The 24,410-nt window shown below is 51.6% G+C and overlaps 1 protein-coding gene across 2 annotated transcripts; it reads left to right on the top strand.

Moving 5' to 3' along the window:
* Nucleotides 1–67: 67 nt before the first annotated feature.
* LOC147821068 (leucine-rich repeat-containing protein 37A-like) lies at nucleotides 68–18,275 on the top strand. Of its 2 annotated transcripts, XM_087202230.1 has the most exons (12): nucleotides 68–2,075; nucleotides 3,308–3,379; nucleotides 4,465–4,536; nucleotides 5,981–6,052; nucleotides 6,632–6,712; nucleotides 8,968–9,039; nucleotides 9,563–9,637; nucleotides 11,917–12,035; nucleotides 14,002–15,251; nucleotides 15,563–15,673; nucleotides 16,990–17,036; nucleotides 18,158–18,275. In XM_087202230.1, exons 1-12 carry the CDS (start codon nucleotides 1,129–1,131, stop codon nucleotides 18,204–18,206), a joined length of 2,967 nt encoding a protein of 988 aa, XP_087058356.1. In that variant the 5' UTR covers nucleotides 68–1,128; the 3' UTR covers nucleotides 18,207–18,275. The 2 variants fall into 2 exon arrangements, with proteins under 2 accessions (XP_087058356.1, XP_087058357.1); XM_087202231.1 differs by lacking the exons at nucleotides 68–2,075; nucleotides 3,308–3,379 and adding an exon at nucleotides 3,408–4,225.
* The last annotated feature ends 6,135 nt before the right edge of the window (nucleotides 18,276–24,410 follow it).

Raw genomic sequence — 24,410 nt, 5'->3', positions numbered from 1 at the left:
CGAATCTGATGGAGAGGACTGAGTTCTGAAACATGGAACCCTTACCGAGTTCAGAGCAAATGGCAACACTGTGGGAGAAATCACCTTCAGATGTGCTCTCCTGCCTCCACCCCACCTGGTCTTGATTTTGCTTGGAAGCAGTGCTGCCAAGGGGAGGAAGACTCACTCTGGGTTTCAGGGTGGAGCGGGAAGAGCTCCAGTTGCCAGGGCTGGACCAGTACTTCTGATAGAGCAGTGCTAAACAGTAAGACAGGCCCTGGCCTTGCCTCCATTTTTTTCTCCACGCAATGTTTTGTTTTGGAAATGTAAGTTTATGTGGCTGGGCTCCTGCCCAGTGTATCAAAGTGGTGTGTGGGTGTTTGAACTGTGTGACCTTTCAGGAATGTTCTGTGAAGCCCTGCCCTCTCACAAGAAGGTCCTGTTGAGCCCTGGACCCTGTCAGGAATGTTCTGTAACTCCCCCCACCCCCCCCCGCCCCCGCTTCAATGAGCATGCTCACCTACCCTGTGGCTCCCTATATAAGGAGGCTCTCATTTCTGGTAGAGAGCCCCAGACTCCTCTGAGCCCACTGGGGCTCACTGGCATACTAAAAGGCTTATCTCCACCTCTTCAACGGACCATCAGATTCTCAAGTCTTCAAAGAACGAGACCTGTGACCCAGAGCTGCCACACTGAGCAATAAAGCTCAGCTGTGCCTCAGAGCTGTGTTTCAGAGCCACCACACTGAGTTGTAACACTTGGCTGTAGCACAGAGCTGCTCCTCTCTGCTGCAACACTTCTGAGCATCCCAAGAGCAAGCCCTAACTTCCAGGGGAAGCCCTTCCCCACCCCACCCAATGGCTGGTGCAGGCCCAAGAGCACACGTTGGCCTTGGTATGGAGAAGAGGCCCTGCGAAAAGCCACTGTCGCTTTTTAAGGGAAAGAGAGTCAGGCCTGGGCACCGGTGGGCAGCCCTGAGAAAGGTTTCCTCCACTATGATGTCATACAGGAAGGGTGGGGTGTGGCAGAATGTGGGTGAGCACTGTTACCAAGGCACTTGCCAACACAGGTGGCTGCCAGAAAGGTCCTAGCAGACCTAGGGTCAGCACCCTACTGGCCTAGATCTGTGCGACTAAACCTTGCCCTATCATGATTTTGCATTGTTTCTGGGCTACACTGTTGCTCCACTGGCAACAGATGTGCCTGCCCATCCTGGCTGTCCCACAGACGGGCTGGACCCCATCCCAAATTCACCTGAACTCTGAGCCCCTAGCGGCTAATAAAACCTCTTCCCTTGATTCTGATCTCCCGCTTGAATCACTCACTGCTCTTACTCCCCCAGAAGACCCTGGAGGCTTTGTTTACCCGGATTCTTCAGCGCCCACCAAGATGTTGTCTCCACCTCAGAGGTTTGCAGGACAGCTGTCCCCACAGCTGGATAAGGTTGCTGCCCCACATCAAGGTCTTCGTGCCAAGCTACCTTGGCGAGAGAGGCTCCAAAAACTGGTTCAGATGGTAGATGGGGGTCAGAATCAATTTCTAGCTCTGCCTCCTCACCTCAAAAGGAAGATCCAGACTTTGGGGCCCCATCACCCTGCAGACCACCAGGCAGGTGAAGTACCTTTTGTACCTCTGGACAGGCAGCACTCAAAAGCAGCAAAGTTTCTTTCACACCTGAACAAGAAGGAGGAGGAGCAGGATCGGCATCAGCAACTCCCTGAGGTGGTGGTTGGAACTCCACATCAACTTGAAAAACCTGAGGTTCGGCCCACTCAACGTGGCCCATCACCCCCGGTCACAGGCCCACCTTCCCACGTGGATCCCAGCAGCACTGCCGTGCCCTCCACAGAGGCTGCACACTCTCCGTCCCTGCAGAAACCTACAGCCCCTGTAACACGGACGGGGGTGACGCTGTCACAGCCATCGGAGGTGAAAGCTTTAACTGTGCTAGGTGCACAGAGCAGCACGACGGACATATGCGAGCTCTGTTCCTGCCAGGAGGAGACCTTGTCTTGCACTGACCTCGGCCCCACCCGCAGGCTGCGTGAGGTGCCTGCCCTCGAGCCCAGTGCACACAACAGGAATGTCACCGTGTTGTAAGTGTCACCTTCCTCCTCTGTGTGCCCCACTCTCCCTGACGTGGCCGCCTTCTCTCAAGGTCCCTGTGCTGTCCCCGCCCGCAGCCCATGTGGACAGACTTTCTGCTTTTACCTTTTCCTTAGCCCCTGTCTCCCTCCCACTGTGCTCTGGTCTCCCTCCCACTGTGCTCCTTTCCTAGTCTTTCATTTGGAGCTGCCCTTGTCCAGTAGGTTAGTTCTTTCTTTTTGGTACCGGGAATTGAACTCAGGACCTTTGCTTGTGATGCAGGCATGGTGCATGGAGGTCTGTCCTGGCCCACAGGGGTGGTTCTGGCCCACGGGCCTGGGCTTGGGTTCAATCCCGGTATGGAAGAAGCAAGAAGAGCACGGAAGAGGGCAGGACTGGGCACCAGAGTGCTGCACTTGGACCCAGGGGTTCCTCTGTTTTGTTTCCGTGGGCAAATACTAGGCTTCATGACTCTGTTTCCTTGTGCATAAAAAGGGAACTGTGGGAGGTTGCCACCTCATAGGAGGTGAGCCTCTGCCACACTTCCTCCAGAGCTGGGCACATACACGAGTCCCAGCTATTTATATTGCTGCCCAGGCTCATGTGTGTTCCTGGCCTGGCACACATGGCATCCATTTTGTGCCCAGGCCTAATGAAGTGGGAGCCATAGAAGGATGACCGTGTCTCCCAAACATGAAACTGACAGAGGGGAAGACAAGGGAAAGGCATCACAAGGGAGAGGTCAGGCGGTGCACGCCTGGGATCCCAGCACCCTGCGAGGCTGAGGTGGGAAGATCATAAGTTCAGGATGAGCCCCGGGCAGCTTAGTGACTTAGGAGACTGCCTCAAAACAAGAAAGGAAATATGGAAAGAACGTTCTAAAGGTGGAGGGTGGTGGGGAGCTGGTGTACATTAGTGCTGAAGGGGCTGCAGGCCCTAGGTGCTGTCCTTGCTGGGGATCGAATCACACGGTGACGGTGAGGGAAAGCCGCTGGTCACCTGGGGCCTGAGCAGCGGCCGTCACGGTCAGACCACTTACATGGCAAGGACTTGGCAGGTGTCACCCGCTCCGGAGCTGGGACGGGGAGGATAGATGTTCACTTTTGCGGAGGAGCCATCGCATCCTATCAGGGGGCCTACACGCTTCCTTTTTGTGCAAGGCAGTATTTTCTGTCTGTTCAATTTCCCCACCAAGTGACCATGATTCTCTTACATAGTCTCTTCATTCTCCTGCTCTTCACAGAAATTTCCAAGGAAATTCTGTTTCCTCCCTTGATGAGAATGTTTGGAGAACGTACCAGTGGGCCGAGAGACTGTGAGTAGAGGGGCTGGAGAGTCTGCATCGCAGTGAGCTGCTAGGTCCAGAATTCAGATGCTGTCGATCCCTGTGAAAACAGGTTCCCTCCCTGTCCCGGATCAGCCTCGATGGTTTGAAATTCCATGGTTATGGCGAGAAGGAAATTTGATGCGTGCTCAGCGGTAGCGCACTTTGCTGGTCTGACTGAGGTGTGCTGGGTTCCATGCTCAGCACCACAGCAAAGAATAAGGAAAGAAGTGTCGTGGGCTCTCCTTGAAATAAGGAACAAGTAGTGTTCATCATCTGTCACACATATAAACACGATTCCACCCTTAATGGGTAGGAAGGGAAAACGCCCTGTGTTCCCCAGGTCCCCATCCCCGAGGTCACCGCTACTCTGAGCTCGCAGACCCCCCATATTCCCCTTACATAGGTGTCTACACGCAGCAGAACAGGCGTTTCCGCTGCCTGGCCCCTGGGAGCTTGTGTGGAGGTTCTACCAGGGGAGCACAGCTACTCGTACACCCTGCTGGAGGAAGCGGTGCTGCTCTTTGGGGGGGGGGGGCGTCCCCTTCAACTGAGCCAGCGCCAGCGGGAGGGACGCACAGGAAGTGGACAGGGAGGAAGGGGACACCTGCCGGGCCCGCCAGATGAGCCGCAGTGACCCGGGCCATCGGTGGGGTGGCAGGTGTCGGTCGCAGCCAGAGCACCCTCACGCGCTGCAGCCTGCAGCCGGAAGCTCTCTCCTGGGATGTGTCAGGTTTCTCTTTCCCCATAGGTGTGGGCCTACCAATTGCCCTATGACCGCTGATCAGAATATGTCCAGTTTTCGTGTTTGCATGTGCGGATGCAGTGGACATCGCTGTATGTGCCTCTCTGTGAACCTTGCTAAGTCATTCTGTAGGATGGAGATCTAGAAATAGGATTATTGTGGTGACAACTGTTCTAGATATGAAACTTTAATTCCCCTAAAAACTATTGCATCAGCTTACACGCTGGGCACCAGAATAAGACAGCATTTATTTCCTCGTTCCTTTTGACTACTATATAGCCTGTGTCTTTTTTGCAAAATTTGATCCAGGAATAACCTTTTCATTTTCCAGAAATCTCAGTGGAAACTCCCTGACTGAATTACGAAAAGACTCCTTTGCAGGCCTGCTGTCCCTGGAGTACTTGTGAGTTGCCGGGCCGTGGTATCTATTCAGGGGTCACGAGTGCCGCGCGTCATGTGGGGAGCACAGGTCAGACAGCCCCTACCATCTCTCCCAGCAGTAAAGTTGCGGCTGTGTTCGTCAGTGCCGGTCCTTCGAGCACCACACACCGCCGCTCATTTCAGTTTTTCAGTGTCATAAACAAGATTCAGGTGGGAGAGCCTGGGTACAGAGGAGCAGTGGTGCAGGACCTGAGCACTGGCTGATGCCCACTCACACCCGATTGCTGAGTGCTCATCTGCCATCGGCTTTGGTCACATTTAGTCTGTAGCCCAGGGACCAAGCCGGATCCACAGCCTGTTTTGATCTGGCCTGCAAGTGCAGAACGGTGTCAAAACTTTCAAGTGCTGTGGACAAAACGTGCCATGACAGGTGGCCTGAAAAGCAGGAAATAGTGACTCTCTGGCATACAAGAAAGTTGGATCAGTAGAACAAATAGAGTTAGCTTCAGGGGAAGAAAATCTAAACCCCATTCAAATTTTACATTTGGATGTCTTTGAGCCAGAAAGTCGTGACCATTTAATGTGATTCAGGTACATAATATGATGCAGATGATTAAGCTGCTAGAAGAAGGGTTTCAGCGTAGGCATTGTTCACAGCCATGTTCACAGCAGATACCCGAAATGGTGGAGAAGTGGGGCAGCTAGACAGGCTCACCCTCAGTAAGCACATCAGAAGTGCCCCCAGGTCTTCACTAATTCTGAAACTCTCTCCAACCTGTTGCCAAGGTGGAAAGAGTTGGATGCTATTTCTGTCCGCTTACAAATGAGAAGATGTCCTCTGTTCTTTAGGATGAGAATTTGATATTTATGCTTTGTCCACTGGGGCCCAGAGCTGTGAATGTCATTCCTAGAATATTAAGGCAATATGAAACCAAAGCTGAATTGCCATTCCCATGAGAGGAAGGAAAACCTGAGTTTAGGTCACGGTGTTGCATATGAATGAGAAGAGCAACTGCATTTCAAGTGAAATAAATGGATTGCTCTTACTTCTGCTGCTATTGAACTGGCTTAGAAGACAGAAGAAAACCAGGGAGCTATGTAAACGTGAGAACATGCCTCTCCTTATTAGAAATTGCGTATAGAGATTACAACATTGAGCTCACACTCTTGGATTTGATGAGACAATACAAGGCAACCTAGAAATTCTCCTGCTGTCAGGAAAGGTTACCTCTGAAGTTTATCTAGCTCTATAGCTGCACGTTTTATTTACGAAGATCGTGAAGGAGAGACTCTAGGAGAGATGCAGTCAGACCCAGGGTCTCCAGAAAGTTCAAGTACAAGTGGGAAGATTAAGAGTTTGGACAAAAATTGTGTCCAATAGTATCAACTCTGAGGTGTACTGTTTATCATGCCAAGTAGATGTCTAACAACTAATCGAGGTAACGTTTTCCTTTTCCTTTTCCTAGAGATTTATCCTACAATAAAATACATTCAATTGAAAGAGGGACATTTGACTCACTACCCTTTCTGCAGTTTGTGTAAGTTCTAAACAAATTCATTATATTTTGAACTTTATGCACACCCTGGCTACTTACATTGGAACATGGTGAAATGTCACTGAATTATACACAGATGTTTTCTCTTCCTAGCTAAGATTCTGTGAGGATCACTGCACAGGTAGAGTGAGTGCTGGCCTCATGGTTCTCAGGAGCTGTGGGTTTGCCCCCAGGTGACATTCGGTGACTGTGGATGTGCTGTTGGGCACCCGCTGAGCAGATGCTGTTGCTCACCCTGCAGCGCTGAAAGACAAAGCTCCACAGCAAGGACCTGTCCTGCCCCAAAGCCCTGGACGGGAGCTGGGATCCCCTGTTGTAGAGCAAGAAAAATCGCTCAACACGTGTTCTCCCTGAGCATTCACTGCGTGCTGTGCGGTGTGCCTCACGTATAAATATGAAAGTCTAATCATAAGGTTGCATTGTTCTGCAGTGAGATTTCTCTAGCGCATGCAGGACGTAGTGAGGTTGTTTCACTGTGTATGAGTTACAATCACTGCCAAATGATAAAACTTTAGAAAAATTCCTCCTCCTCCTCCTCCTCCTCTTCTTTTTCCTCTTTAGAAATCTTCGTGGCAATTTTGTCTCTCGGATCAGCTCCGGAACATTTAGTGCATGGCACGGGATGCAGTTTTTACATCAAGTGTAAGTGAAATGAAAGCTTAAACACGGGTAAAATCAAAAACTATGTGTGTTAAAAACCCCATGCCGTCCTCTGCGAACTGGTTCTGTGTCCCGTATGAACTCTGCAAGGTCCGCTGTAAGATCCACTCATTATGTCCAGTGAGGGCTGTCAGGCCAAAGAGGCCCAAGCCCAGTGTACCTTGCAGACCTCGCACTCTGCGATCCGAGGACTGGCTCTGGCGTGGGCAGGGCGGGTCTCGCACCAGGAGCTCACACGTGCGCACTGCCGGGGAGGCTGCTCTGAGATGCGCCTGCCTGGAACTGCCAACTGGGAGCTGAACTCCGATTCCTGCTCGCTGCAGAGCTCCTGACCCCTTAAATGCAACACGGAGCTGCTGAGAGCCAGCGTTTACACAAATCCCCTGGGGAGCCAGAGCTGTGGATGGTTTCTCAGTGCCAGGGTCTTCTAAATGGGGAGCAGAAGGGGCTCCTGGCAGCCTGCTGCAGGGCCCTTCTCTCCCCAGCCACCCCGAGGCTTATTTCTCAACAAGTGTCTGGGTCTCGAGCTAGGAATTATCCGTGGGCAGTGGGAGCCTTGAGATGTGGAAGGACGATGCTCGTGTTGAGCGCTGGTGTGAAGAGCATCTGTAAGAAAGTGTGCTGCTGTCGTCTGTTTCCATGTACTTTCTCTCTGACTGTGCTCGGCAGGGAGTGTGGGCTTTACTCCCTTTCACCTGAAAAATGCTATGATACTCAGTGGCCCGAAGGGAATTGCAGACCCTGTGCAAATTCTCCCGACTCCATTTGGGAACAGACCATCTGTGTGCCTCGGGGATTAGAAATCCGGCCACACACAGTTCATTTTTAATTCCCTGGACGGAGGTTAGGATGTGCCCGGAGTTGGCTTAACAGCATCTGCATCCTCATCTGTAACAACCTCCTCTCCCTCTCATCAGTGTGCTGGTGCCTAACTGGGGGCGAGAGGTTTGTTTGAGGCAGGGTCTCCTGTGCAGTCCAGGCTGGCCTGGAACTCACTGTGGAGCCCAGGCTGGGCTCAAACGCCCAGGGATCCTCCCACCTCTCTCCCAAGTGTTGGCATGACAGGTGTGGAGCACCACGCCCAGCAGGGTCTGCTTTTGAATTTAAGCAGGGGTGAGTGGGCTGGAAAAGACCCATCATGGAGGAGCCAGGAAGGTGTTGTCTTCTAAGAGAGAAAGCTTTTGCTTCCGGGTGATGAGATGACAGGAGCTGACTGGTTCGGGACATTAATACTGAGGTGATCTCAATGGAGCTGCACCTGGAAAACTAACTTGGTGACTTCCCAACATTGGCACGGTGACCCAGGGGTTGGTATGCACCTGTAGTCGCAGCTACTCAGGAGGCTGAGGCAGGAGGACTGCTGGAGCCCACAGCCTGGGTGACATAGGGAAGACCACTCTTGAAAAAAAAGATTGGCACAATGGTCACAATGTTGTTTTGGGTCAAGTGTCTCTATTCACAAAGCTGAGTTCACTTCTGCCACAGTGAGACAGGTGCCTCGTGCATCTCTTCCCAAAGGCAAGTTGGCAAGGCAAGAAGCCAGGCCTCCTGCAGCCAGTGTGACCCGGCACTGTCACCGTGGGTGTTTCTACATTGAAATCCTTTCCCTGCCCCAGAGGTGGTAGATTCATCACTGATGGAATGGAGGCTGCCATCCGGGCTCCTTCCCTGCACAGGCCCCATCCAGCCTGCTCACTGGGCCAATTTGTACGTTCATACTGAATACAGGTTTTTATCTGAGGGCACTTCCCAAAGTAGATGAATTCAGCCTGCATTCGGTCTGCATTTTCCCTGTGTCCCACGGTTACAAGCCAGTGAATCTCCTGAGTGGAAACCCTGGTGCTGCTGCCAAATACTGACAGTGGTCAGCTTGAATTGGGGGAGCCTGTTTGATTCTGAAATCCACTGCCTAGATCTGCCAGGAACTCTCAATAAAGTTACCACTCTGAGGGATGGGTTTGATGCTCCTGCTGCCTGTGGTAGGTAGTAGTAGTTCCGGTTTGATTATTTGATGACTTTTCTGAACAAACGCTTAATGTCAGCATGGTTTGTCAGGTTGGCCCGGAAGTCTGTACTCGGCTAGCTTGGTGGGCACCCAGTGGTTTAGCCCTTCAGTGCTGCAGGCTCCGCCCAGGGTGTCCCAGGGCGCTGTGTGGGTCAGGCATTGCCTTAAACTTTTCATGTAGTCTCATGCGTGTTGAAACTATAGATAATTTTAATTCCATTGCATTTTTCAGAGTCCTCAACAATAACCCTCTGACAACTATCGAAGATCCATCTCTTTTTAAATTACCAGCATTAAAACACCTGTAAGTATTACAGTACTCATCTAAGTCATACTCGGGCTTCTGCCCTTCTCGCTTCCTTCCATCAAAGGTGAAGTATTTCTGCATTGAATCTAATTTTAATTTTACTAAGGTTATGGACAAAAGTTACTAGCAAAGGGAAGGGTTAAGAACTGATGTTGAGGGTAGGAGAGCAGTTCACAGGGCAGAGAGCGGTGCTGGGGATAGGGCCGTCGCTGACCCCAAAAGCAGAGGCACTGTTATCAAAAGGCCAAAAGGCAGGCAGAGGGACAGGGAAATGCAATATGAAAATAAGAGGCTGATTTAAATACAGGCTCTACTAGTGCATGTCAAGGTCATGAATTTGGTGATGCAAATATTAAGTTTCTTCCTGAAGAGGTCTCTGGGATTATCTTCCGTGATAAACACACCTGTTCGCTGTCTTCTTTCACCGGGAAGGCAAAAGCGAAATCCTCAGACGTCCGTGAGGTGCCTGCTGCAGTGTAGGGTGTTCCCAGGGTGACTGTTCATCTCTCTTCTCCTGCAGAGACTTGGGAGCAACACACGTGGGCCCTGAAGTGCTGGAGAACATCCTCACCATGACTCTGGCGTTGCAAACACTGTAAGTTATTTTTCCTAGGTTTGCTTTTACTACTTGTTTTCTTTTTTCCCTTTTGGTGGGGGTGTTGAGACAGGCTCTCACCGTGTAGCCCCGGCTGGCGTAGAACTTGTAGCAATCTGCCTGCCTCAGCTTCCCAAGTGCCGGGATTACAGGCGTGTGTGGGCCACCAAGCGGGGCCTGTTTTGCTAGTTTCTTAAGTCAGGTTCCTGGAGGTCTAACGACCGTTTGGTAAAATTCAGTCTTCCCACGTAGAGTTGGGTGAATGAGCACAGGGGTGCAGCCCCCCCTGCTCTCCTGCTGACTTCCCACCGGCAGCCCTGCAGAGGGCCAGTCTTTCCCGAGGGCCCCATAGTTTCGCTTCCCAGCACAGTGTACAGATGGATGGCGCAGTAGTGGGCTTCCCTGTGTCCCTTTTGTTCACTTAGCGTAATACTTAGTACATCCCGGCAGCGGTGTGTGAGGACTGCAGTTGCTGCCAGACGTGGTGGCCCACACCCGTCATCCTAGCCCTCTGGGAGGCTGAAGCAGGAAGATCCTGTGAGCTGGAGCCCAGCCTGGGCTTCCATAGTGAGCTTGAGAGCTGCTCGGACTGTTGGTTACACGTCCTTGTTCACTGGTCAGTGTTCAGCAAATATCTTTTCTCTGGTTGTGGCGTCTCTTTTTCTGAAGAACAGAAATTTTAAATTCTTAAACTTTGGGGGAGCATAATGTAGCAGGTTGTTCTTGCTTGACTTGTGCTTTTCTGTGTCTTCCTAAGAAATGTTTGTCTAAGCACACACTGTCTACCCACAGTGCAAGGGTTTTCTCCTTTGGTTCCTCCCAGAATTGGATAGCTACATTTAGGTCTATGGCAGCCTTTTGAGTTTTTCTTTCCTTTTTTTGGGTACTGGGGATCGAACTCGGGACCTTGAGAGGCAGGCGGCAGAAAAACTGAGCTAAATCCCCAGCCCTTGAGTGTTTCTTTCTGACTCGAGGTCTCTAAGTTGCTGGTTTCCCTGGCTGGGAGGGAATTTGGATCTCCACGTCAGCCTGAGTGCTGAGGTGAGACGTGTGTATGTGCGATGCAGGCAGGGGTCATTTCCATGTGTGAGGTGTTTACTGAACTGCAGCTCCTGTGGGCCGTGGTGACAGCTGTGTGTCCCATGACTGCCCCGGCCCACACTGGCCAGGCTGGGGAAAGAGAAGCTGGAGGTGCGAGAGGAGAGGGGAGGGAGGCCGCGCAGCTCCCGCCGGAAGAGGCCTGGCCCGCGGGCTGCTTGGGCCCTGCGCCTGTCACCCCCTGGCTGACGCCATGTGCGCACCCCTGGGTTTCCGATCTGTGCTTCTCCCAGAGCTCCTGCAGCCCCACACTCAGACCCTCCCAACCTGGCGCCTGCCCCTCCCCAGTCAGAGCTGCCTCCTCCGCAGCCATCCTCCAGGGCTCCTCCTGGTGGTGATTGTCCTCTTCAAACCCGGGGGTAAGAACTGGAGATCAGTGAAGATCCGACCTTAAGCATCTTCCTATCCATCTGCACATCCGCCATGACCCTTGTCTGATCCACTGTTACACGGGTGACTGTCAGATGCCAGTTTCCAACTCTGGCATTCCTTCTTCACTTGTTAGCTGCCGCTGCTCTATTAGAGAACAGTTACCCTTTTCTTTTTGAGGAGCATTAGGAATTTGCAGCTTCCTCTCCACATTACATTTTCCCCTTTTCTCTCTCTCCCTTCCTTCCTTTTCTACTCTGTGGTTCTGGGGCTCAAACCTGGACCCTCAGGCCTGCCAGGCAAGCTCTCTGCCCTGAGCTGCGCCCCAGCCCTGCTCACGTGTTGAATGCTCACAGGGGCCCGATTTGACCCATGCAGTCTCTGCAGTTGCTGCACAGCACAATGTAGGTAGAACTGAGATGTTTTTCTGCCCAGAGGAAGGTGCAGTGTTTCCCCCTCCTAATGGCAATGGGGACAGGGCCTCACTGAGACTGCACAGAAGGCTGTTGTCTCCCTGTGCATGCCCATCACAGCCAGCCCTTCCAGCAGGGAGAGATGCTCCTGAACGAGCGGCACATTGGGCTCATGTCCGACCTTTATTGTGGGCCTGGCTTAGCCTTCTGTGGGGCAGCTCGGCCTCCTTCCTGAGGATCCCCAGTGTTCCTGAGCAGCACTCTGCCCCCGGGTGGCCACCCAGTGCCAGGCCCGGCCCGCCTCAGAGCTCCTTTCTGCATGGCCCTGGGGCCTGGCCTGTGTCTCCTGCCACTGCAGGAGCCCTTCTGCTAATTTGCTTCTCTGTGCTCTGCCCGCAGGATCTTGCCGAGCCACATGGCCTGCTGCTTCTGCCAAATTAAGAGTGATATCGAGGCTGTGTGCCCGACAGTCAAGCTGCGCTGTGACGGCGCCTGTCTGTCCAACACCATACAGTGCCGTGAGTCTCCTGAGAAACCTGAGAGAGCCCTTGGTGTCATTTTTATTTGGTTTTCACTTTTTGATCTTGAGCTGGCAGAGTTACATGGGGTTGTTTTGCTTTTTTTTTTTTTTTTTGGTACCGGGGATCGAACTTGGGTCCTTGCGTTTGCGCAGCAAGCGGCGAAACCATTGAGCTAAATCCCCGGCCCAGGAGTTACATGTTTAAGTAATGGTGTCCTTGCTGTAGTTGTCCTCATGCAGCCTGACTTTCTAGGCTGCTGCCTTGGTGCAATCACATTCTCAGTTCCTGTCCAGGGATTTAAGCAGACCACTGTGGCACATGCGCAAGGAACAAGAATGAGAAATGGAGGGAAGGGAGCAGGTTCTCAGCCACAGACCGCGTGCTGCTCTGCTCGGTGTCCTCCTTGGTTCCTCGGTCCTGAGGCGCAGTGCAGTTTGATGGCTGGCTGTGTGTGCAGCGGCTCGCCAGTGGTGCTGCCTCATGGGGCAGCTCTCGACCGATTGGGCTTCGTGCTATTTTTCAGTCTTATAAGAGGATAAGGGCTGCCATTCTATGTGGAGCCGGGGGTTTCTGACTCCACAACTGAAACTGCTCCCAGCTCCGGGAAGGGCAGCGGTTCCTCCACGCCCAGGCTGTCACTGTCCCTCGGAGCTCGCTCTGAGCCTCAAGATTTCCCCCCACACATGACTCTGGGGTGCTCAGGTGTTTGCCCATCGGTCAGCCTTGTTGGTGCCACAGAATGGTGCCAACCTGTGCCTGCTTGCTCACGCAGACGGCTGGAGTGCAGGACTCTACTGGTGCTCTGGGACACACAAGGAATCACAGCACTTTGGTGCTTATATAAAAGCAACGCTGCTTGCTTTTCAAACCATTTTTCACTGAGTACATGTTCCCTTCTCTCCCGGAAGTGAGTCGCACAAGAGTTTCTCGGCTCCATTGACAGAGGAGGAGGAGGAGAATAAGACGGGTGTCGAGTGCTGGGGCCCGGATCTCTGTCCCCAGATCAGGCTCTCCACAGCCCCACCCGCCTCCTTTTCTCCCGATTCCTGTCACCTGCTCCGATGCGCAGGACCCTAGGCCTTACTTCTCCTGGGAGAGAGACCCAGTTACACAGGGTCCCCTTGACCTCCGTGCAGTCAGAAGTTTGGGTGGTTCCCCAAGTGCAGCTGGAAATGGAAGCAGGGAAATGGAAGTGAGCGGGCATCTGACAGGAGTGGTTTTTTGTCTTGTACAGTTTAGGAAGCAGTCACATGTATCCAGAAATTGTGGTCATTCTGTAGACTTCTCCCACATTAGTTCCCATGAGATACAACTGCGTAAATTAAAAACTTCTTAACCTCTACCGCAGACCCTGGCCCAAATCTGGAACCAATCAGGGTGCCGCGCACGGTCTAAATTTCCAAGCAGAGCCTTTTGTTCTAGAACTGGAACATAGGAGCAGGGAGCAAGGGAAGGAAATGGGTGGGAAGTGGGAAGGACGCGCCCGGGTGAAGACCCGACAGCGGAAGGGGCCTCTGCTCCGGCGTGTGCCTCGCTGTCCTTGGAAGGCTGTCTTCCACTGTGGTCCTCTGTGCTGGCAGCGGTAACCTGAGACACGGGAGGCAGCCGTGAGAGGAGGCCTTGTGCTCCCTCTGCAGCTGGTGGGGATAGCACGGGGTCGGAAGGTGAGGAGCCCGCTGACCTGCCCAGTGGCTGCTGAGCGGGCGACTGCCTGGCACTCTGGTCTTCCACTCTGTCCTCGGAGCGTGGCTGCATTGTCCTCGATGGGACCTTCTGATAGGAGCCACTTTGCCCAGAGCTCTTTTCTCTCTCTGCTGTTGCCTCTCGTAGGGTTAAGTTTGGGTTTATTTTCTCCCTTGCAAGTGGCAGTGGAATATTTCCTGGCCCCTATTGTATTGGCCGGGACCTGTGGCTGTGGACAGAAGTGTCCCCTGACCGAAGGCCATCTCTTCTTTCCTGGCAGCTGAGGCAGCAGCCATGGGGAACATGGTTGGGGCGCTCATGAAGGCGCTGCAGGCCCGGAACAACAGCACCAGCACCCAGCTGAGCATCGAGCCTGAGACGTCTTCGCAGCAAAGTGTGGCCCCCTGGTGGGACATCGTGAGCGCCCAGCTCCCGGTTCATGGCCAAAGTGATGCGATCCATGCCCTCAACTACACGGTGCCCTATCTCTCAGAGGGAAACCCAGAGGCTGTGCAGTCAGCTCTACTGCAACTCATTGCAAGGCTTTTTCCAAAAGTGTTTCATGGAGATAACACAGATCCTGTAAAGAAGGATATAAAGAAGTCCTCCTTTATCCATGAATCCAACAAAACTGCATTGGAAGAGCTGTATTTGCTCAGAAATTGGTTAAATGGAGAAATTCAGACAAAAATGGAGGAGGTTAAGAAGGAAGAAGACACTGTCGGGCATATACAGCCCCCCCTTCTGGGTCCCACCCCGGAGCCCCAACTATCGAGAGCAGTGGGAAGGGCTCCGACGCAGGAAGACAGCATGGCGGAGGCCCCGAGAGGAAGAAGGCTGCACACAGTGGACAGGGGACAGAGGGCGCCCACCCCTTCCTCCCTGCCGGCTCCCTGGCTGGGCAGGTCCCCCACCTCCAGAACCCAGCCTGTGGTGAGAAGCAGAGCGAAAGACTTCACCCACAGCATATGGTTTCTAAACCACGCGAAGGACAGAGCGCTAAGAATGAAGCCAACTCCACCTGCCCGGCAGTCACGAAAGAGTCATCGCTTGGCTGGGACTCTCTTCCCTGTGTCCCTCGGAACAGCAAAGAGGCCTGGGCTCCAGGCACTGAGGAGCCTCATGGACTCCCCTCCAGGAGGCTTCCCGTCAGCACCAGGGGACCTGCGTGTGTCTGCTGCAGACTCTGCCTCGGGCTCGGCCCCGACCCCCACACACATCACCTCCCCAGTGCTGCCGTCCCTGGTGGTCAGGTTAGAAACAGGGCTGAATCACTTGCTGCAGCCGCTCATCCCTGACGACAACGTGAGAGGGTTCATCACCGAGGTCATCAGCATTTTGGAAATGGACTGTGCTGAGCCCCCCGCGCCCCTCACCTGTGCCAAGCTCATCGCCAAGTCTCGCCGCCTGCTGATGCTTCTGACTGGGCAGCGGGAGGCCACGGTGTCCCAGGCCCAGGGGGAGCAGCAGCAGTTGCTGGAGGGGACAGAAGCCCATGGCAAGCAGAAGGGACAGCAGACGCCTCGGATGGTGAGGACAGCGAGCCCCCGTGTGTGTGCGTGCCCCGCCCCAGTGGGGAGACCAGGCCTCCCAGCCGCTGTCTGGTCCCCCATAGCCTTGGGGGAGACAGTGACCCCCGCTGCTCTGCTTAGAGAATAAGGAACTGACCCGGAGACAGAGTGCAGATCAGGTGCGGAAGAGCAGGACGCGCAGCCCCCGGCTGTGCTGTGGTTTCCAGACCCTGCGAGCCGCTCCCCTGAAGAGCCCGACCCTGGTGGTCAGCATTCACCCTTCCCGTCTCTGCTCTTTAACTCTCATTCTTTCTTGTTTTCTTTCTTCAGTTCAGAGAACATGTTCCTAAAGGAACATATATATACAAATACATCATCGGGACATTAGCAGCCCTGGTTATGATACTGATCACAGTCGTCATCGTCCTCTGCGTCAGGCAGGTAAGGACAGCTGATTCACGGTTGCTGCCCGCAGCCGGGCCTGGTAACAGGTTCCGAGTGGACCACCCGAACAGCCCCGCCAGTTGTGCCTCCCACCTGAGGTTCCGCCTCAGGCACTAAGACTGAGCTGTGCCCTGTTCCTGCACTCACAGGTGTACGTGAGGGATTTCTAAGTGAACTCCCCGAGATCTCTGAGGAACGTAAGCCAGGCTAACTCTCGCCTAGCCAAGCTTAGTGTGAGCTGACGTCTTCACAGCGTACTTGGGACCCGGTGTCTCACTGGTCACTCGGGGAGTGTTCTCGCTGGCCCCACACGGATCTCCCCATCTGTGTGAAGTTTCACCCGAGCTGCTGTGGGCTGCATTTTAATCCTGTTGTACCGAGGCCTTTCCCCATTCTCGGCTGGTGCGTGGAACACAGGAAGGCCGTGCAGGGGCGAGTGGCCTCCTTGTTTCCCATCGGGCTCCCGGCTGGACGCTCACACTACTTCCAGTGGTGTCTGGCTTGAATCTCTTGGCTTTCAGGTGGTCTTTCATTCCTTTTGCTTTTTTTTGGTACCGGGGATCAAACTCGGGTCCTTGTGCTCGTGAGGCAGGCGGCGGAACCACTGAGCTAAATCCCCGGCCTGGTCCTTCATTTCTTATCCAAACAATGATAGTTTTCTCTCTTCCTTTCCAACTTCTAGGATCTTCTGATAAGGATCAAGAGCACCAGCAATAGCAGGCATCCTACTCTTTCTCTTGATTTAGCTTTTTTATTTTTTGTGTTATTGAACTTTTGTGGGGTTGAATATTGAACACAAAGCCTTTGCGCTGAGCTACATTCCGATCCCTTCTTACTATTTGTCATTTGGAGACATGGTCTCAGGAAGTTGCTCAGTTGTCTGGGCTGGGCTCAAACTTGCAGTCATCCTGCCAGAGCCGCCCAGTGCTGAGATCACAGGTGTGCATGAATTTGTCATCCCAGCGCTCTGGGAGGCTGATGTAGGCGGAGTGCAAGTTTGACCCCAGCCAGGGCAACAACTTACCAAGACCCTGTCTCAGAAGAAAAACGGCTGAGGATGTAGCTCCGTGTGCAGGCCCTGGGTTCAATCCCCAGTAGTCCAAAAGCAAAGCAAGTCACGTGTGAGCTGCTGGACACCCAACTAGTGTGGCACTGTGGCAGAGGCAGAGAGTGGCTAACAGCACAGCCTCTGGCCCCAGAAAGGCTGCTGTCTCGTGGGTGGATGAGATGCAGGATGCCGGGAAGGATCGCACCCAGGCCAGGAGGCAGTGGTCCTGGCCTAGTCACTCAGGTGGCCTTTTCTTCCCAAACAGAGTTACCGGCACAGAAGAGCCAGAGTGCATGATCCAGAGGCTGGGAGGTAAATGAGCGCCTGGTGTCTTGAAACGAATCTTGGAAGCTGAAGTCCAGGCTGGAAGGCGGGAGGCAGAGCCCGGCTCCCTGCTTCCCCGTGACCAGTTCTGTCCCTGGCCCAGGGCGAGCTCACACCCTGGAGAGCTCTGGGCCAGAGTTTGTCCTCTTACTTCATGGGGCAGAGATGGGCAGAAGGGGCAGGGGGTGTCCTGCTGGGGCCACGCAGCTCCTGAGGGTCAGGAAAAGTGGCTCTTACACCCAGTGTCCACGCTGACCATGCTGTGTTTGGGTGGTGCCCAGGGTCTCTGTCCCCGTCGGCGTGTGACGCCACAGACAGCAGAGGGGCTTCCAGCCTGCTCCTGTCCCCAGAGGGCTCTTTTGGATTTATTCTCTTTTTTTTCCATACTGGGGATTGAACATGAAACCTTGTGCTTACGAGGCAGGTGGCAGCACCACTGAGCTAAATCCCCAGCCCTCTTTTTTTTTTTTCTTAATGGGATTGAACACAGAGCCTTTGTACTGAGCTCCATCCCCAGCTTCTTTTAAATATTTATTTTATTGTGAGACAGGGCCTCAGTGAGTTGCTGAACTGCCCAGGCTGGGCTTGAAATAGTGCTCCTGCCTCAGCCTCCCAGAGTGCTGGGATGACAGGTGTGCCCCACCAGTCCTGGCTCACAAAGGACGTCCCGTGTTTTGGTGCTGAGTCCTTTAAACCAGTTTCCCATCTCACCCTGACTGACAGCCCCAGCCCGAAAACCCTTGAGCTTGACGGCTGCCCTAGTCGGCACGTGCTTCATATGAGTCCACCGTAGGATAATGGCCAGGAAAATAGAAGCACCTTCTCCCTCACCCCAAGAGGACGCCCATGAAACTCAGTGGGAATGGGATGATGGGAAAGGTGCTAAAGAGAGCAAGATGCTCCAGTCCAGTACTGTTGTGCAGTTTGTTCACTGCACAAGGGTGCCTGGCTGAACAGATGCAAGAGCACATAGCAGGGAAGCTCCCAGACGCGGATTCCTGACAAGGAAGAGATTGTCACTCAGGACGCAGGGAACTGGCTGGGGATGCCTGGAGACCCCGTGATGGGAGGAGACAGGGAAGTTTCACTGCCTTGGCCTTTCCCCACAGGGAGCCTGCCATCGAGAGTGATGAGCTCCTGGAGTTACTCACCAAATGACCTCGTCCTACATGTGACAAGCAAAGCTTATTTTCCCCTCGTCAATAAAGACTTTCTCATCTCCTGTTACCTTTGCTGCCTTGTGTGCACCATGCTGTTTCTGCTCTGCCATGCCTATTTGTCATCCCTGCCTTGCAGTCTGCTGAATGTGGAATGAAACTTTTTTTTACATGTTAAAATAAGACATTTATTATGCTAAAGAACAGATTTTATTCTCCAGTTTCCCAAAACACTAAAATAAGCACACAGCGTAGTAATTTCATACACACTACAAAGTGATGTATGCACTCATTCCCAAAATGACTATCTTAAGCTTCACTTTGGGAGTCCTTAAAAACTTACACTCTTAGCTGATCTTTATTAAAGTTATCAACAAACAAGTTACTTCAGAAAAGTCCTCGTGTGAAAGAGGCCTCAACTGCTTGGGTCTCAGAACTTTCGTAAGGGAAGACGCTTGCTCTGCCTCTGTCTCAGCTACAGCAGAGTCAGGCTCCTTTTCCTTAGGGTAACACTGCTAGGAATCCTAGTTTGAGAAGATTATTCTAAATTTAATATTGCAACTGCATTTCCGGTAGAAAGAAAGGAGTATGAGAAATCCAATTTGCTGCAGACCAAAATTATTTTACCAGATGCAGAAATAGTAACCGCTCACCATGAACTCAGCAAGGCTTCGTAAAAGTTCAGTGGCGCAGGCCATGGTCACAATCTCGCTGCTTGACACAGCTCCGGTGACTGCCGCAGACCAGCTGCAGTCGATGTCGATGTAGGGTAGGAAGGGGAGATGTCCTGGGCCGCGATGAGAAAAGAACCTCCTCAAGCAATGTTCAGGTTCCCTCTGAGAAGTCTCAGGGTCTGACTTATTTTTATATCTTTAAGCAATAGTTGGGAGGCATTGGGCGGAACATATTTACATTTTAAGTTGCCTTAGCGATTTCTATTGAAGTAAAGGTTATTTTTTGTTAAACAAAGTACAATTCCTCTAAGCTGTTTCATTGAACATCACGAATACATATTTAAAAACTACAATTGTCCCCTTATTTACCCACACCTAAGCAGAACAGAAGGTAACTTAATCAAAATCTCTATATCAGCGGGGATACAAGCAAGATTCAATCAACTAAGTGTCAAACTTGTGGTCACCAGCTGGCCCTTGAGAAACTGCACAATGGTTAATATAGTTTGCCATTAGCTCTCTATTTTCCTATACCTCTTTTCATCTTAACTAAATGTCATTTGGGTTCATAGTCCATGAGCAGGAGATATTTACAGCACTTTTGAGAGATACTGAGTAACTTGTCTCCTTAATGCATTTACCTGTCTTAACTTTCTTTCTGTTTCCCATTTTCCGCTATTTCTTACATCTAAAGTCTGTCCTTTCAACCTCTTCATAAGACCCCTTTAGTAAAAAGAATGTCAGCAATAAGAGGGGGAGTCATAGTAGTGGGGAAACAGAGGGGGTTTCAGGAGAGGTTTCTTTAGGGGTGGATGTGGCAATAGAACTAAGAGAAACTGGAATTTGGGACTTGTGAGCCAGATCAGATTTCAATATATCATTACCAATTCACCTCATGGAGAGTTAGTCACAAACACAGTGACTCCTGTGATCAGAGTAACAATTATAAACATTATGGCAAGGAAAAATAAAACATGAGGGTACGATGTGTTCCACCCTTTCTTTCCCCCAGCTGGAACTTTGTCAAGCAGCAATGGAGGTCGGTTGGGCTTCGCCAGGAGCCCTTCTGGGACAGGAGCAGGCTAGATGCCCCATTGCTGTCTGGTATCACACACTGGGTACAGAAACCAACCTCCCCAGGCGATTATAACCTGCCCCTATGTTTGAGAATTGTTGTTATCAAGTCAGTGAACCAGATGGGTGTGATGGCCATGTCTGTAATCCCAGTACTCTGGCAGGCTGAAGCAGGAGGATCATAAGTTCAAATCCAATCTGGGCATCTTACTGAGACCCTGTCATAAAAAAATAAAATATAATAAAATAAATGAAATGGGCTGAGGATAGAGCTCAGTGGCAGAGCACTTGCCTAGCCTGGAGTCTGAGCCCAGGTACTGGAGGAGGGAGGAAAAGGTTAAGTGAGCTTAGTGCAGAAAAATTGAGACAAAATAGAAACATGTGAAGAAGAACAAAGTAGCCATGGTTCCCCCACCTAGGAATAGTTGATGTTGACATTTTCAGTCTCATTCATTTTGAAATCATAGTTGGTATCAAATATAAATATGGGAGACAGAAACCCAAAAGTGTATACACACATCAGGAAAAGAAAAATAGCATGATGTGCTTTCAACAGATGGTGTTAGCCTTGTATGGAGAACCCTAGATGATGCTGTGTATCGCAGAAAACCCAGGACACTGCCGGCCATTATGGGAGAACCTGAAAATGCACCTGCAGCAATGCCAGTGACCAAGGTGACCCAAACAGCAGCTCACCATACTTTTCTTTCTTTTTTTTTTTTTTTGGTACCGGGGATCAAACTCAGGACCTTGCACTTGCAAGGCAGGCGCCAGAACCACTGAGCTAAATCCCCGGCCCAATTCACCATACTAATAAATGTCTACAAGCTCATGGCCACCACGTTGAGCACCTCTTAAATTATAGAGGCCAAAGTGGCTTGTATTAATCTCATAATGTCTCAATAAATATAGTATTAAAATATTTATGTTTTTCATTTCCTGAAGTGTGTATAGGTTTTTTAGCAGAATATATATGTTGTTGGGACCAATGCTACATAATTCTAGGGAAAAATCATTTGATTAGGCCTAGTTCTCCAGCCTACAGGCCAGCTATGGCATTCCAGACATAATTGCATTTTGGCCTCGGGTCACAACTGAGACCTCAGTGATCCCCGGATGCTGTAATGCTCAAGGACAAAACCACACCTGCGGGAGACGCCAGGGAGGAACCAAATCTTCATCTGCATAGTTCCTCATTGTTCTCAGATTTCCACTGCCCCCAGTCGTTTGTTACACCTTGTCTATCCCAATGTGAAGCACTGAACTCTGCATTTCACTTGTTACATCTGTTTCCCCATATACTGAATAAAAGGTGCTGCAAGCTAGGGGGGTCTTTTGTCTTTGCTGCCCAGAGCAGCACTGATCAGACCCAAAGCTCAGATTCCTCTCATTTGTCTACCTTTCCTGTAATTCGCCGTGTGCTGCCTTGGCTCGCAGGAGACTAGGACTCACTGCAGAGGTTCTGGTAACGTCCCCTTCCCCTGTTCCCTACAATATGTAGTTTTTGCAATTTAATGTCACATGTTTGTATAAGACATTGTTTCTGTTTATTTATTGACAGGCTCTCACTGTGTAGTCCAGGCTGACCTTCAGCTCACTCTGTAGCCGTCTGGCCTCAGACTCTTGGTGATCCTCCTGTGTCAGCCTCCCAAGTGCTGAGATTAGAAGTGTGTGGCACCATGCCCAGTTTTTTCAATGTAGAGGAGTATTCAGGAAAGAGAAGTAATTTTAACCATTCCGAACTTTAAAAGAGAACCTAAAAGCCCATCCTGGTGTTCCTACTTGTAATTCCAGCCCTTTGGAGGTTGAGGCAGGAGGATCAGTGTTCAAGGCCAACCTGGGTTACTTTGAGATCCTGTCTCAAAAAGAAAAATTATTTGGTTCAGGATTCTGGAAAGTAAACAGCATCAGCATCTGGTGAGAACAACTGGTGTGGCCCCAGCTATGTCACACAGTTACAGGGGCACTGGGACATCAGCATGCAGGTGGCTTTGCAGTAAGGAACGGATCCGGTCACAGGCCTGATCACCGGCTGCACTCCTCAGGACCAGCACCCATCCCTAGAGCCCCTCCCTGAGCCTGCCTCTTCCGGTCCTCACCACCTGTCCACGCCACTGTGACCTTGGGGGCCAAGCTTCAAGCTTCCAGGAGTCACAGCAGGTTGGAGCCGAACCTATCCAAATTCGGCTGTGCCTCATTTCCTTCAGAAGGAGCCCAAAGATGCCGAGCGTTCAGTGGGGTTTTGTTTACTTATTTGCACCATTAGGGATGGAAGCTAGGGCTAAGAATTTATCCACATCTTTTCTTTTTCAGTCCTTTTTCTGTTTTTTGAGATAGGGTCTCTAACGTAGCCCAGCCTGTTGCCCAGCCTGATCTCTCACTCTCAGCAGTCCTTCTGCCTCAGCCTCCCCAATACTGGGGTGAGAGGTATGCGCCACCACACCTGGCTATTTTTTTTCTTTTTGAGATGGGGTCTGCTGTGTTTCCCTGGCTGTCCTTGAACTCAAGCTCCTTTTATTCCTCTTATCTCAGCCCCTCTCCACCACCCCCTCCGGCCCTTAGCCGTCACCACCCACCAGACCTCCAAGGCACTGCGGACCTCCGCTCCCTCTGCTGCTGACCGCAGGCTTGCAGCTGTTCCAATTCTGACCTCCTCCGCGCTCATTCTAATCTAGTGTGTGCGGAAGAGCTTCTCCTGGCTACAGAAAGAGTGCTTTCCCATCTTTATGTTTGTTTTGTTTTGAATCTTGCAACTCTTTCCCCGACTGAAGTTGATGCGGGGAGAAAGCAGGACGAAGATCAGTTTTCTGCTGCCCTGTGGGAAACCTGGCGAAACGCTGGACCTGCTCAGTTCGTCCGGATCTGCCCAGGGAATGTTCGGACAGCGGGAAACCAGAGCTATGGAACTTTTGAAACCTTTGACCCAGTAATACTAGTTTGGGGAATATACCCCCAAGGAAATAATAACTCAAAAGGGAAAAAATGTAATTCGTGCAAAGATTTCCATGTGCTATTTATAAGTGCTAAGAACCGGGAATAATCCCAATGCCGAATAAGGGAAGGGTCGGATGCTAGGGTATAGCGAGGTCACCGAGTGCCTGGAAAGCCTTTCGGCTCCAGGAGACTCGATTATTTTAAGCGATCTTTTAAAAGGGAAAAATTGCAGCTCTGTAAAATGTGTGCTGTGCAAAAACGTGTGGGAGAGTCCTGAGGAAGGGAAAAGGAAGCGGAATCGAGTTTGAGTTCCCTCCAACAGGTTGGGGGCATTTGCTGCAGGGTTTCAGAGTGAGCACCGAGCGCCTGCCCCGGCCAGCCTCTCCAGAGCAGAGCAGACACTCTGGTAATAAAGACCCACCGAAGGGCGTGGTTTTGTCACCAAAACAATCTTCCTAGTTAGGCCCCAAGGCTCAGGAAAAGGCGAATCCTGGCATCAGAGCTCTGCTCCAGGGCTGAGGGTGTGGCAGTGGGAGAGCTGGTGCCTAGCACGGGGGAAGCCCAGGTTTGATCCCCAGCACTCCAAGAAGCAGAGGCGGGGACTTAGCTCAGTGGTTCCACCGCCTGCCCTGCAAGCTCAAGGTCCTGAGTTCGATCTCCGGTACCAAAAAAAGAAAAAAAGACCTGTTTGCTCCGGAATCCAGCAACGCGGAGACGGGCTGGGAGGGAAGCCTACTTGGAACCAGACCTCTGTGACCCGGAGGATCGAGGCCCAGCCATGCCAAGGGCTCCTGACATCAGCCGAGTGGCAGGGACTTGTTTTTTAAATGGAGAAAAAGCAGGAAATTTGACTTCAGAAGGCAAAAATAAACCAGAGATGCCAAACAAACCTTTACGAAAAACTAACGTGGTCTCTGCCTTAGGTTACAGACTCGGCTCACAGTGGACTGGCACTTCTTTTAGGAAAACAAAAACAAGCAACACAACCGCTCACAGTAGGAATCAGTCAGATCCAGAAACTAGGCTGGGGGCCGGCTCTGGCCAGAGAGCTTGCCTGCCTCTGCCAGGGACAAGGCCCTGCTCCACCTCTAGTGCTGAAATAACAGCTCAAGCCAGGCCTAGTGGTAAGAGCCTGTCATCCCAGCACTCTGGGAGGCTGAGGCAGGAGGATGACAAGTTCAAGCCCACCTTGGACCAACTTAGTGGCTTAGACCCTGTCTCAAAGTAGAAAATAAGGGGCCAGGGATTTAGCTCAGTGGTTCTGCTGCCTGCCTCGAAAGCTCAAGGAGCTGAGTTCGATCCCTGGCACCAAATAAATAATAAAAGACAAAAGAAGCTGGGATGTAGCCCTGGGTTCAGTTCCCGGGGCGGGGGGGACCATAAACAGAAGAAATGGATAAATACTTGTGGCAAGATTTAAACATAACATTTGGTCAGTATGAGTTAATATTTAACAACTAGGGAGCAAGGATGTGTTCACTGGAATGAAGGATCATTATTTAAAGTTTACACATCATTAAAAA

The sequence above is a fragment of the Heterocephalus glaber genome, unplaced genomic scaffold, assembly GCF_053883595.1.
Source record: "Heterocephalus glaber isolate CG9 unplaced genomic scaffold, H.glaber_assembly_v1.0 deba00001773, whole genome shotgun sequence".
NCBI classification, from domain to species: domain Eukaryota; kingdom Metazoa; phylum Chordata; class Mammalia; order Rodentia; family Bathyergidae; genus Heterocephalus; species Heterocephalus glaber.
The sequence above is the reverse complement of the archived record's forward strand: the minus strand, read 5'-3'. Positions and strand labels throughout refer to the sequence as shown.

What these genes read in the sequence shown, in the direction of transcription:
- LOC147821068 (XM_087202230.1), top strand. Translation starts at nt 1,129, where the DNA reads ATGATTTTGCATTGTTTCTGGGCTACACTGTTGCTCCACTGGCAACAG. An exon ending in TACCAGTGGGCCGAGAGACT is followed by an intron (nt 3,380 to 4,464) that starts GTGAGTAGAGGG and finishes TTCATTTTCCAG; the next exon opens with AAATCTCAGTGGAAACTCCC. An exon ending in CATGATCCAGAGGCTGGGAG is followed by an intron (nt 17,037 to 18,157) that starts GTAAATGAGCGC and finishes CTTTCCCCACAG; the next exon opens with GGAGCCTGCCATCGAGAGTG.